This window comes from Choloepus didactylus, chromosome 12 (genome assembly GCF_015220235.1).
Source record: "Choloepus didactylus isolate mChoDid1 chromosome 12, mChoDid1.pri, whole genome shotgun sequence".
NCBI lineage: Eukaryota > Metazoa > Chordata > Mammalia > Pilosa > Megalonychidae > Choloepus > Choloepus didactylus.
Genome location: NC_051318.1, coordinates 34,775,618 through 34,790,667, shown reverse-complemented (window position 1 = coordinate 34,790,667; position 15,050 = coordinate 34,775,618). Strand labels below are relative to the sequence as shown.

The 15,050-nt window shown below is 37.7% G+C and overlaps 1 protein-coding gene across 3 annotated transcripts in view; it reads right to left on the bottom strand.

Moving 5' to 3' along the window:
- NALCN (sodium leak channel, non-selective) overlaps window positions 1-15,050 on the bottom strand; it is a 373,030-nt gene that overhangs the window by 189,570 nt on the left and 168,410 nt on the right. For all 3 annotated transcript variants that reach the window (XM_037800332.1, XM_037800333.1, XM_037800334.1), the window contains exon 11: window positions 5,037-5,168. In XM_037800332.1, coding sequence (XP_037656260.1) covers window positions 5,037-5,168 — 132 coding nt within the window. The remainder of the gene's footprint in view (window positions 1-5,036; window positions 5,169-15,050) is intronic.

The following is a 15,050-nucleotide window of genomic DNA, read 5'->3' as shown; positions in this document are numbered from 1 at the left end:
CCCCTGTCTGGGTCAGAGTGCTGCGAACTGAAAATGGCTGAGGCTCTCTCCACTGAGCCCCTCAGCTTGAGAGAGAAAAAGGGACAGAAAACCCCCTTTCAGAGGTAGTCCATCCCCCATCCCCCCATCCCCTAGTTTCAGTTGTTGGCCAGAGGTAACACCTGGTCTTCTGGGCTCCCCCTCCTGGGACAGAAGAGTCTTCTGATTCTTTAAGGTCAGTCATCACTAAGAGCCCTGTGTCTGCTTCTTAGAGGTTTGTAGCTTATATTCAGCAGTCCACATTTGTTAATTAAATCCCCAGTTGGAGTTGAGCTGAGCTATATTCGCTTGCTCAGAGATTGCTGCTTTCTACCACAGTGAGGTTTTGCAGCTCAGCCTGCCTTGGGAGGAGGGGGCTCTTGGCACAGTTCTGCAGCTTTTACTTACAGATTCCATGCTGTGATCTCAGGTATTCCTCCCAATCCAAGTTGGTGTATGATGTGTGGACAGCCATGGTTGTCCCCCAGCCAGCAGTTATTCCATATTATTTACTAGTTGTTCCTGGTTGTTTATTAGTTGCTCCAGGGGACTTACTTAATTCCACTCCCCTCTATGCTGCCATTTTAGCTCCTCCTGTTTAACTTTTGAGGAACTGCTGAACTATTTCCCACAGTGGCTGCACCATTTTACATTCTCACCCTGCTATATATTTTTGTTAAATGCACAACCTAATCAATATACAGATATATATTTATATATTTTAGACAACAATATAAAAGAAAAATTCATATTTTATTAAGAATATGAGAGTATATATTTTATAAAAGAATTATGTTCTATATAAAATATGATTTTATGTATAATAATAATATTATATTCTCTTACATCAAAATGAGACATAAAAACTGTTACAAAAGTATGTGTCACCTATAAAGTAAAGGCAAGCCTTTTTTTCCTGTTTGTTAACTAATTCTAAATTTGGGTTAATTAATCCAAAGTAACAAAATGAGTCCCCAGCTTCTAAACAGATGCCAAGCACCTTATTTTATGCTTAATGGATGTTTTGTAAGGCTGTTAAGTTGACTCTTCATGGGTAGAGTAGTTTATTTTGGATTTTCTAAATCATTTATTCTGTGGGAACTCAAGAAATTACTTCTTAAAAGCTTTTGTGATCTATTTAAAAATAAAAAACTTCTAAAATATTACACAATGCTATTGCCTTAAATACTATTTCTTATAGTCCACAAGCTTTAACTGACGTTATTATAGCTGCTTTGAGGGTTAAATGAAACCATAGATTTCTTTAAAGCAAGTGGCCCACAGTAGACCCTCAAAAATGATAGCTATTATTCTTGTTAATGTTAGTGTATTTACATTTTACACATGAGGACATAGGTGAACATGATCTCTGTTTCTAGAGCTGAAACCAAGATCCAGCCCACTGTCCATTTTTGTAAATTAAGTTTTATTGGCATGCAACCACTGTCAGAATTGTCTGCGGCTGCTTTTGAAGAGTTGAGTAGATGAGACAGAGAGTTTATGACCTGCAAAGCTTAAAATATTTACTGTCTGGATCTTCAAGAAAAAGTTTGCTGACCCTTGGCTTAAATTCACACCATCTTTATAAACTTTATAAACAGACTATTTAAATAAAAATAAATTTATTTAAAATGACACCCATTCTCATTTGAAAACAAATCACTTTTGCTCATGTACAAGTTCCTGAAACAAAGAAAAGTGATAATGTTTTTTGAATAAAGACTAAGGATAATTTGGGAAATTTAAATACCAAAAGTCTTCAATAGAAGTGGAATAAATTCTGAATGCTCAAGTAGTACAAGAATAAACTGATATCTAAATAGTTGTTTAAATGAACTAAATCATCACTACCTAGTTTATTAAAATTAAATTTACTTTCAGTGGTTTTTGCAGGTAGCAACAATTATTGGGCATGTAATATATATTAGATTCATCAATATAATTGTTTGATTTTTTAAATTCTCTGTATAAGAATGAGAAAACAATAAGGATTTATCAACCATCCCTGGTCTTAAATGCATTTAAATTTAAATGCATTTAAATTCACTTAAATAATAATCAATAAACTCTACAAAATTAAATTATTTTGACATTTTGTTGGAATTTCTTATAGTATGATGATAAAATCAGCTAGCATACATAAACAAAGAAGAAAATGTCAATCTTGTATGTGAAAACATTAGAGAAAACTTCCTGGAAGATTCAGTTCCTGTTCTTCCTTTCCCACTGGATGGCCTTTTTATTCTGTAGCATTGGTTTAGTACAGACCAAATACTCACACTGGACTGGGCTGCAAAAGAAATGTTAATGTAATCGCTAAGATCCAGGATTCTATTGGGAGAAGATACAAATTGTTCCTCCCAGAGGGGCAGGCCTGGCATTTGTTTTTATTCCCAGCTGTTTTTGTCAACAATCCTTTAGTCTCTGAATCTAATATTGTTCTATGATTCTTCTGTCTGACCCCTCTTCCTGCCTCGCTCCACCCAGACCCTTTCAAGTAGACTTTGGAGCTCTTGTTCCACACTAAACAATTTCCTCTGTGTTCTCAATCTCCAGTTACAGAATCTGTTTCCAATATTTTTGCCTCAACTGATTCTCTCTTGAAGGCAGGACTTCCCACGGCCCTTTATAGAGGCCTTGGCCCCCATGTCCCATTCATCCCATGTAGCATAATACATGGATGGGGAGAAATGCCCCATTACCACATCCAAGTCACTACTTCTCAACATTAAAATACAATCTCACCCCTTTTCTGGCCTTGAGATGAATTCCATCGTGTTGAAACATCCTCTTACCTCACCATCCCTGTGGCTGCCCTATTAGTCTTAGAGTCAGTCAATCCCTCCTGTCCCTTTACTTTGGCCCCTGATGACACTCCTTTCCCCAGAAACTAGCCTCTCTCTGAGAGACTGCAATGCCCACATGAACATTCAGCCAACATCTTAGCTTTACATTTTTGCCTTTTTGCCAGTTCATTGCCATTTTCGCCTTTACTCCACCATGGTATTTAAGCCACCCACATCCATGTGTCAACCAAGATTTTGCATTTTGTCACCCAGAATTACTCTGGAATTGTAACATTCTGGATCCCACCCTCTGATCACAGCCTGACTTCTAGCTTTCCTATTCTGTCACTTCAACCATATCCTTGATTTCTCCACTTTTGCTCTTTCAGTCTCCTCTTATTTTTGCTACTTTCCGTATCCAACCTTGACCACAGGATCATCATTTCAACACTTTTGCCAGCCGTCTACATTCCCTTATCCCCTTATTTCTCAGCGCCACCAGCCTGATGAAACCCTAATACTGGATCAACCTAAATGTTGCCTTTCTCCCCCTTGTACAAGAACTAAAAAAGTCACAAACCTGTCTAAATTGATATCACTATAAATTTATGGTCTTAAAATTCAGCTGGGTGTTAGCTTTACATTTGACATATCTTTAATTAACTTTCTGCATTCTCCATGGTGGCCATTTACTATCCCCTTTCTCCTTCAGCTTCCTACTTCATTTTCTCATCATCAGGCTGGATGCAGACCTTGCTTTCTACTTCTCAGGAAAAACAAACATTGCATAATGGAGATTCTTCATCTTTCTATACCTGTTTTAGAAATTTACCTGCAAATATTACTATTGGCTTGTGTTCCCCTCTGCTTTTAATGACAGAGGTTTCCATTCTCAGTGTACTGGAATTATAGCAGAACTATACCAATTTTCAGGGATTGAGCTGGATACAATTCCTTTATAGACCTATGTCATTAGTTCTCCACAGCACAAAAAACTTGTTTCATGTCCATATGTCTTGCTATCCTGTAAGCTCCATATACCAGGGAGCAATTAGGTAGCATCACATCACAGAGGCTCTACTCAAGTAAAAGTTTAATGATATTTTGTTCAGGAAACAATCCTCCATGAAGAATTCCTAAGTAATTTGGCAAAAGTTTCTTGGTAGTCACATAGATGTTTATATTTTATAGGTATATGCAATCAATTTTTTTTCTAGAAAGTTTATGTGTGGGTAGGTTGAATTTTTTATTAACAAGATCTATTTTCAAATGCACTGGGAGAATTCTGGGTATCTAAGAGAATTAAACTATATGGAAAATCAATTTTTTTGTGTGAAAAATGCTTTGGTAATAAAAATAATCAAATGGCAACTTGTCTGTTTTTTGAGTTTTCCTTTTTCACATATTGAATTTCTTGAAGTGAAGCACAGCTGTATGTATGTGTGTATATATATATATATATATATATATATATATATATATATACACCTCACTTTTATGATGAATGAATTTCCAAGGAGTTTTATGTTAATCAATTTTTCCGTAAACATACAACCATGTTTTCCCAATGGATTCTGAGATATATTTTGGAAATAGCTGCTCACAATGAAAAAACAGTGGTCTCTGAAAATCATTAAAAATATTTAAGAATCATATATTAACAAAATTACACAATCAGTAAGAAGTATTATTCCAAAGTGATGACATGGCACGTAGGGTGCTAGAGAGATGCTTATTAATCACTAGCCCACCTGCTTCTGACTTTACAATCTTTCATACAGGTTGTAACGCCTCTGTCTAGTACACAGTAACTACTGTGTTATTACTTTAAAGTCTCCGTCCAGCCCTCCCTTGGTGTCCTTGAGCTGACATGCTTATTTACAATCTTCTGAAACGGGGCTTGCTTACACTGATAGGAAACAGGCTAAGGCAACATGAGAAAGGGAGAGAAAATGAGAGGTGGATAGGAAAACAGCAAGAGCAGCAGAAGGCCGAGGGAAAAACGGTTGCCATGGCAACGTGACATCCTGGGAGGAAGATTACTCAGGCCCATGGTGACAGGAAATGAACCGGGCCACATGGTGAGCAAGGAGTCACTTAAAAGGCAATGAATCGGCTTTGGTTTAAGTCCAGTAATTAACGACTCGAAATCAATTTTCACATTTATAAAAGGCACCGTCTGGGGTTCACCTTTACCATGAGAAGTGGGCTGCACTCTGGCAAACCCCTTACCTCTGCCAGATAGAACTCGTCGTATTGCCGTCGGAAGTTTTCTCCTTTGTAATAGTTGCTAGCAGCCACAATCACGTCCACGGTTACCATGCTCAGGATAAACATGTGGAAAACTGAGGACCGCATCATTTTCTGAGGAGGGAAGAAGAGATAAACTCCTAAACAAAGAAATTATGATTAAATAGAATTAGTGTGCCTAGACCCTTACAAGGTCTTTTTGAGAGTTGTTGGTATTTACACCAGTGCTTCTAAGAAAACTTGATGAGTGTTGTTTACTGCTGGGTAGTGCCAGCAAAGGGATGCTTTCTTCTAGCAGCAAACACGTGACAGGAAAGATAGTTTCTGAGACTTTTGGAAAGTATATATTTCATTTAACTTGTGTATTGTTTGCATCATAATTTTCATTGGTTGTTTAGTTAATTTTTATCTTTAATTCTGTCTACATTGAGAAATGATTTTTACAAAGCTGATAACAAAAAAGTATTGCTTTATTACAAGTTAAGAGAGGAAGCTACTGTGGATGAAAACATTTTAGAGGTGATCTTGAAGCTTCTGGAAAAGTGGAAGAAACCTAAAACCTATTTATCTTTACTTTATTACTTCCACAAATATTTATTGAAAGTTGTATCACAACTAAGAATAACTGACATTTATATTGTGCTTATTATGTGCTTGGAGCTCTTCAATGTGCTTTACATAAATTAACTCATTTACTACTCATAACAGCCCTAGGAAGTTACAGATAAAGAAACTGAGGTTCAGAGAAGTTAAATTGCTTTCTCTCTACCACACAATTACTGAAGTTGGAACAGACTGACTTGGACCCAGTCTGGTCAAAGTCTTCTTCCTATGGTGAGATGGAGACAGACATTCAAAAATAATGAATATTATAATAATGAATACCATGTATTAAATACTTACTATGTTCCAGATCATATTATAAGTATATTATTAATTTGACTCTCTTTTAGTTTCCACCACAGCTCTACCCGGAAGGAGACATCACTCATTTTTACAATGAGTTCAGACAGATTAAGTCATTTGTCTGAGGTTGGTCAGCAAGTACACGGCAGAGCCAGGCTCTGTACCCAAGTCTGCTTAACTTCCATCCTGGAACCCACTGCCCACTGTGGGGTGGGGAATATGTAAATGGAGGGGGTAGGGGCAGAAGGCTCCGGCAGCAGGAGGAGAAGAGAGAAGCTGACCTACGGAAAGGAGCTGAAGTAACAACCACGGCTGAGCCGTGTTTCTTTGTGCCAGCTTCCAGGCATTCTCTCCCTGAGGGCTCCTTGTTCAGCTTTCCTTGGCACCTAGGGACAGGATTCCTTACCCTTTGATCTGACCTGAGGATTCTTCAGATTATACAACTAGAAGAACCTAATTAAAGCAGGACACGAGGATAGCAGGAGAGAGAACTGCCTCCTCAGAGTACGGCCACTGTCTCCATTCATCTACCTGGGTTATTTCCTGCCATCCTCATGACCACACAATAGTGATAAACAGTGTGGACTCCAGGAACAAATTGCCTGGGTGTAAACCCTACTCCACTGTTTACTAGCTGCGGCCCTGGGCAAGCTACTTAATTTCTCTGTGCCTCAGTTTTCTCATCAGTAAAGTGGGCATAATAGTACCTACTCCAAAGGGTTGTTATCAATTCTAAAGGCATCAATATTTTTAAAGCACACAGTACAATGCTGGTCACATTTTAAGTGTTCTATTAAGGTTTGTAGTAAAAACAGACACAGTTCTACGAATCAGGTAATTTTCTGTCCAGAAATGAGGAGTTAACTGCTCAAGGTCAAAGAATTAATTAGGTCACATAGATGACTGAGTCCAGAAGGAGACATGATAAAGAGACATGATTAGATAAGACTCTAATAATTTGAGATATGTCAGAACCAGTGGGAAAGAAGATATTTCTTAAGACTTCATGTTCACCATGGCTATTGATACATTCTTATATCCATGTGCCACTGACATTATTTTATAATAATACAAAAAAACAAATTCCAGAACTGCCAATCAACAGGTTAAAAATGCCTGTCAATTCTCTTGCAGGAATTACCGACTTTCATAACATAGATAAGCAAATCAGTTGGCAAGTTTTTATTCTCATTAAAATTTTTATTGTTATTTAGTCTTTCTTGCACAGTGAGAGTTAAATTCCAAAACTATTATTCCTTTTCTATACTCTTTTCAACATAATGTTCTATTAAAAACGTTTCAACTGATTTCCATTTTATCTGCATGACAGAAAAGCCACAACTTTCTCTTTCTATTTTCCTTAGCTGTGGATTTATGTCTTAAGTAAACTGTTATTACTGAAAGGTCCAAACAAAGCTTTTAGCCATGGCTGTCAAAAAACTTTTAAATTGGTTTTGTAACTGTCACAGCTTCACTTTGGTGCTGTCATTATAATTAGGTTGTTTTTTGTCTGAATGTCTACGTGTCTCTGTTGGTACAGAGTCATTAAAATAATCACTTACAATGGATTTTGATACACTATAATCACCATTGCTTAGCCGACTTTCTCCAAAGTAATAACTTTCCTAGATCAAATAAGAATTAGGTGATACATAACTATGTGTGGTAGCTAAATTTAAATATTAAAATCAGGAACTTCAACTTTAAAGGTAAAACTAATGACACAGACTACTTCAACTCAAATTGAATTCATCCAGTACTTGAAACTTTAAAAAGGACTGGCAATATTACATTTAGACTCATGTTTATATCTGTAGGAAGACCAAATTTTTACAATTCGTTTTTTTATTTTCTTTTAAAGATTAATGTAAAGGAAAATGTTAAAGTTGAGTCAGTGTCACTAAATATTATATAACAAGGTTGCACAATTACATTATTTAATATGGATGTAGAATATATATACACACACTCGCACACACACAGCATATATTTAATATAAGGCTCTTTAGAGCTTACATACATGTTCAATTTTCTTAAAGCTCTTTTGAAATTCAATGCCATTTTGGTTTATATGTTTCAAAAATCAGACAAGTTGGAATATATTTTTAGTTTGACTTTGATTTGTATCTGTGACAGGTGGAATAACCAAAATACAAAGGAGCGATTATAACATAATCATTCCCGAGGCAGCAACAACTATCAGAAATGCTCTAATTTCCTGCTACTCAAGGTGCAGTCCCTGGACCAGCAGCATCGACATCTCCTGGGAACTTATTAGAAATGCAGAATCTCAGACCCCTCCCTAGACCTACTGAATCAGTATCTGCATCTTCCACAAGGTCCCCAGGTAAAGCACTGTTGTAGAGGGCACTCCTTGAATAATAGGTTGAACTGGATAACCTATGAAATCTCTTATAACTTCACAGTTCCATGATTCTAAAAGTCTGTAATCACTAGAATAGAATATAACAAATATTGGCTGGGGATATTTAGGGAAGATATTAGAATATAGTAACACAAAATGGGCATGGAGAAATGGATGCCTCGCCTCCTCCCCCACTGCAATCCCAAGATAAAAAATCAGCTAGGTCAGGTTGACTTCATGAATACCAATGTATGTGTTGGGTTTTCAGTCATTTTGGGGCATTATGTAGACATCACTGTAGATTTCTTCATAAAACCAAGAAGTGGATATAAATGAGTATATCATAGAAAACACTTGAAATTACAGTGAGCCTACTGTTATTATTTAAGAAATGAAGTATCTCTGACTACATTAGGTGATGAGCCTACTAACAAGTCAGTCTGTTGGCTTCCCTTTTGTCTTTCATAAGACCATTCTTCACACAATAGACAAACTGACTTTTTTGAAGCAAGAATCACATTTTGAAATTTCTTCCTTACAACTTCCCAATGGCTTCTCACTGCAATCAGAATAAAATTCAAACTCCTTCACCCTGGCTAATGAGGATCTCCTTAACCTGGCCTCCACCTACTTCTCGAAATGCATCTAGTACCACTCTCCTGTTCATTCTGTGCCCTGTGGCTTTGACCACTCTGGTGTCCTAACTGAAACCTGAATATCAAACTCCTTCCAGGTCCTTTGCTCCAATTTGTATCATGATATGGAAAGTATAGAAAAGACCCTGAAAGATGTACATCAAGATATTATTAGCATTCCCAGGTGAGGATTATGACTTTTTTCTCTGTGTGTGTTTTTATTCATTTTATGTGATAAAACTAAAGTAAATCTATGAGCAGAAAATATTGTTCTAAAAATTAAAATGAGCTCCAAGTGATTCAGTGAGTTGGGGCAATCCTGAGTGGCATTTAGCCTCAACGTTCCAACATTTAAGTGAGCCCTATCTTAGCATGCCAGCTTCAGCTCATCTCCCATCTCTCAGCCACATATTTTGCATTCATTATTGACCTGTTTGAGGCTCCTGAACCATGACAAGAATTTTCACGGCTTCACGGCTGTGGCACTGCAGATATCCCTGCCTGGAATACAGTCCCTCCCCTCATTTTATTGACAAACTCCTGTCTTCCAATAGTTGCTTCCCTCTCTGGTCCTCTTCTTCCCTGATTATGTTTAAATGATCACCTTGTATGTTGCATCTCTTACAAAGTTTGCAGAGCTCACAGACTGTGCCTTATTCCTATTTGTAATTGTACCAAATCCAGATTATAGGAAGGCCAGTAGGTAGTGGCCTTGAGCATTAATAAAGGTCTCTAAAATATCCTCAGATTATGAAATGTGATAGGAAAACTGCATTCACCAAATTGCATCCTAGGGAAAGTACTAATTGTGGTTGAAAGGAGCACCTTGATTACCCATTTAGGGACCAGTAAGAACTCCCACTAACAGGCATGTAACACAAAACAAGCATAAAACTCCACCCAGGAACCTGTTCTCATTGTATTAGTGTTGCTGTAACAAATTACCACAACCAGTGTGGCTTAAAACAATAGAAATTTTTTCTCTAACAGTTCAGGAAGCCAAAAGTGAAGTCAAGGTGTCAGTAGGTCCACACAACCTCTGGAGGCTCTAGGGGAGAATCCATTCCTTGCATCTAGCAGCTCCTGGTGGCTCCTGGCAACCCTTGGCATTCCTTGGCTCGTGGCAGCATAGCTCCAGTCTCTGCCTCCATTTTCACATGGACTTCTCCACTGTGTCTCTGTGTGCCTGTGTCTGTCTGCCATCTCTGTATGTGTCTTTGCATTTTATGACTTTTATAAAGACACATGCCTCTGGATTCAGGGCCTACTCTAAGCCAGGATGATCTCATCTCAAGATGCCTACATTACTTACATCTGCAAAGACTTATTCCAAGTAAGATCACATTCTGAGGTTCCAAGAGGACATAGACTTGGTGAACACCATTCAACTTACTACAATCGTCCAGTTCCAGGATCCCAGTTTTGAGGGGGGGTATGCAGATTTGGGGCCAGAACTGAATTGTTCTGGACAATAGAAAATATAAGAACCACAACCTCAGATGTTCAGGTTTTCCCTCAAATATATGCTAAGCAAATATTTAAAAGATTTCTCTCTGAAGGGTACCAAAATATTAGGCTCCCTGTAGGCACCTAATTGTCTTATTCCAGTCCTGAAGCCACAGTAATGTAGAATATGCTCAAAAATACCTTCTAAACTGAGAGAAATAAGTATAATAATAACATAGTTTCTACTAATAACAAATATAACATTATTAATAGCTAATATTTTGGAGCACTTAATATGAACTGAATACAATTCTAAACACTTAGCCTCTATTAGCTTATGCAGCCCTATAAGACTAGCCCTTTTGGGGCTAATTAATATTTTATCATCCTTATTTTATAGATAAGGCAACTGAGGCACAGAAGAGTCAAACCACTTGCCCGAAGTCTATTAGTGAATGGAAAGGCTTTAAATTTCTAGCAACCACTTTATATCCTATCCCGTGTACATACAGGCAGGAATAGCAGTAAGAGATGCCAATGTATTTGTGGTAGGTAGAATAATCCCTTCCCCAAAGATGTCCATGTCCTAATAACCAGAACCTGTGAATATGTTACATTAGATGGCAACAGGAAATTTGTAAATATGATTAAATTAAAGATCTTGAGATGGAGAGATTATCTTGGATTGTTCAAGTGGGCCCAATAGAATCACAAGGTTCCTTTTATGAAGGATGCAGGATTGTCAGAGTTAGAGAAGGTGATGTGATGATGGAAGGGGGCATGAGGTGGGGGAAGAGAGAGGAGGAGAGAGAGGGAGAGAGAGGTATTTTGGAAGATATGCTATGTTCATGGCTTTGAAGATGGGAAAGAACCATGAGTCAAGAAATGCAGATGACTTCTAGAAACTGGAAAGGGCAAGAAAATAATTTTTCCCCTAGAGCCTCCAGAAGGAATGCAGTGCCGCTGTGCTTTTGGCCCAATGAAACCCATTCCAGATTTCTGACCTCCAGAACTGTGAGATAATAAATTTGTTCTGCTGTAAGCCACTAAGTTTTTATTACAGCAGCAATAGGAGACTAAAGCAGCATTGCTAGTGATTTTGACATGCACCAGCTCAAATCATCTTCTATGAATTGAAACATGATTGCATAGAATACCTAGTGCAACAAAATTCTACCTGACAAAAGGATTCTACTCAAATTGACTTGTTGATAGGGATCTCTACGACATGTATTATCACAAATATAAAACTCATCATCTACAAAGGAATATGTGCCTTCCTTTATTTCAGAAAGTGTGATGAGACTATGGGTCTGGAAAGCAGTACTCTGAGTCCAGTCTCAAGCAGAATAAGGGTCACTTTCTTTTACATTAGTTCTGAGTCCTATCATGAAAGCAAGAACTCAAGAGTCTGTGAAGTTTAAGCCAAGCATGCAGAGAATTCCTCATTCAAGCCAAATCAACACCAACAAAATATATTATCAAAATAGACTAAGATTTTGCCTAGTCCTTGATTTTTGCCAAACTTAGTGCCAAGCATATTGCATGCTGACATAAGAATCTCAGAATCCTCAAAAATCTTGTGAGATAGGCACATTTATGATTCTCATTTTACATATGGAGAAACAAACTTAGAAAAGATAAGTCAATTTCCAAGCTCTGAGAGTTAAAAAGTAATCTCAGATTTTTTTGAGTGTAAAGCAGGTGCTTTCCAGCCTTCTACTGAGCAGTCAAAATGCATCTGACACTGCTCTATATATCAAGGAAGAATGAGAGGCAGCACTCTCCCACAAGTGTTTGTGGTTCAATAGAGGGAATAAGAACACAGACCCTATATTTGAGAGTTGAAGACAATCAGTTCCTTGCAGAAGGGTGCAAGAGTGCCATGGAATATTAGCAAAAATGTCAAGTTGGAAGCCAGGTTGAGCTGAGTTCAAATTTTGGCTTTGCACGCAATTTAACCTCCCTGCAACTCAGTTTTCACATATGGGAAATGGGTCTCATAACATCTACCCCTCCAGGTTGTAATAAGAATTAAATGAGACCATGTAGTGTAGAGTCTGGCCCCTAGAAAGGATCTTGCATTCCATAACTTTAGTTCTTGTTACTGTATTTGAAAGCACTCTGTGCATTTAGAGGTACTGGATATGTAAACCATCTCTGATTGAAGGTGGGATGGAACACGGCATGCTCCAACCTGGGGTGTGCTGGAGCTGCAATTGTGTGCAACTCTCCTCAACTTCTCATTTAGCGATGTGCTCTGTCATGTTGTCAGCTTGAAGTTGGCCTTGTGAGAGTATTTATGCCATGGAAATTGGTAGACACAACCAGTCAGGACTCCTCCACTTCAATTTGGTTTTTAAACATTTTAAACATTTACCGGTGCAGCACTGTCTCCTACCAGCTGCCTAGGCTCCTTCTGGCACCTCCTTAGGACTTTTTGAAAACTCCTGCTTTAATCATAAATAATGACCCTTTTGGGAAGGTTAGGCCATTTGATGGCCTATGTCAAGGCACCATCCCTTGTTAAACTAGAGGACTATATATATTTCTGTTGTGCTTCTTACAGATTCATCATGACCCCTGTGCCATGGCACCCAGAGATATGATAGATAGGATGTTACAGATACAGTGTGATATGATGTTAGAAGGCCCTCAATAGATGTGATAGAAGGCACACAAAAGTCACTTCTGATCTGGGGAGACTTTCATTAAGACTACAGAGACCTGACTACATAGGCTGAAGTAAGGAATGTTCAAAATGGAGCTTTGTCCTATTACCTGTCCAATAAAATTGCCTTTTTTGAGTTGATTTAAACCATAATGCATTTTGTTTACAAAAGCTTTAGTTAAGGACATGTGCATTTTGCAGAGCACAATGCCATAATGAATATCCACAATTTAAACTAACTTACACAACACTACTAAATATCTCCTTGTTTCTTCACACTTTGTGGCAATACATTTATGGATTAGCGAGAGAGAGGAGAAATAAGTGAAGACAGGTACAAAAACCTTTCAATTAGCTCAACTAGAATTTTAGGATTAAGAACCTAAATCCCCTAAATGACTTCCTTCTTGACATTTGGGGAAAAAAAAAACAGAAAGGAAAATGCTAAACTCTTGACTTTTCAACAATCAAGTGTTCACCTTGTTTATTTTGCTGATCATGGATAATAATAAGAAGCAAAGTATTAGTTCTTCCACAATATTTTTCTCTCATGTTCCCCAGTGTTTGGAAGAAGAGTAGTATAAGAAGAAAATGAAAACACACCAGTATTACTTTTAGCCTAGTGTTCCTACAGGCTTCAGTCCTGAATTCCTATGGAGCCAGGCAGACAGTGGATTCAAAAATGTTTTTTGACATGACGATCTCCTCAGTGTGCTGCTGTCTTCTAAGGAATGCAGTCTAAGGAGACCTTGTCTATACACGTCTCTATCCATCGCAGTAAATGAAAGATGAAAGCAACATTGGCACCCTGACAGAATTGACTGAGTCAACCCCAAGTTCAAGAAAGGGAGTTTCCCTGAGATGGTTTGGCAAGGACTCAGAAGGTGGACAAACCAAACCTGACAGTGGCCCCAGGACCTTCACCCCTTGAAGCCAATTGTAGGATGTATTAATTAATACAAGGTGAGTAAAACTAAGTAGGACACCCAAGTTCATGTTTGCATTACAGTAATATTAGTTATTTGCACATTTCAAGCAACTACACCATTCAGCCTCAGCCATAATAGGACCGAGGATGATGAGGCTGAGGAATATTTGAGAAATCAGCCTCTGGCAGTGACATCACCTGGGTGCCCCTTCCTCATTATTCTTTGAATCTGAACTTAACCCAGCATCAGTGAAATGCGAGTGCAGGCCTAACATTCTATGTTTTTCTCTCCAGAGCTCAACTGACTGTTTCATCACTGGATAGCCTCTCCAGATTATGACAAAGGTGCTTTCTCAGTCTTAGTTGTCAGTGTTGTTGTGAATTTTTCTTTTTCTTTGTTGTCATGGGCTTTTGCAAGGGGTTGGGAAGGCTACAGCAGGACTGCTGGCCTGTGACACCAAAAAGCATGATGATTTTAAGATCCCCAAAGACACTTTACTTGGCATTCCCATAGCTAATTAAAATTTCTCTATCTAGAACACTTGAAAGTTACTTTTATATATTTATTTTTAGTTTTTGTATAAAGCAGTGGATGGGTAAACACAAAATTCCTATTTTAAATTTAAGAGAGATATTACACATTGAAAAATGAAATTTAAAAACTTTCTTTTTTAAACACTATATGTATAAAATACAATGCAGTACCTCACTTTGGTATTTGCCGAATGCATAAATAAATAAAATAATTTTTGAGCTATATAGTTTTAAGTGGATAATTCATTTTGATGTATTCAAAGTATTTAGGAAAGACAGAAAAACAAATTTAAAGGATTGAACTGTGAGAAACACCCCAAGCGGCTGAGGTTTTCAACTACACTCAAACCTGTCATCAGCCTCACAGCACAGAAGGAAGTCACGTTGTTCCTCTCAACCCTTCTATTGCAGAAATTGTGTTGAACACTGAGAAAGTATATGGTAATTTTAAATGCTGGCTTAAGGTTTTAATAAGGGTTGCATATTTAACCCCAGAAATCAAGGCTTGCAA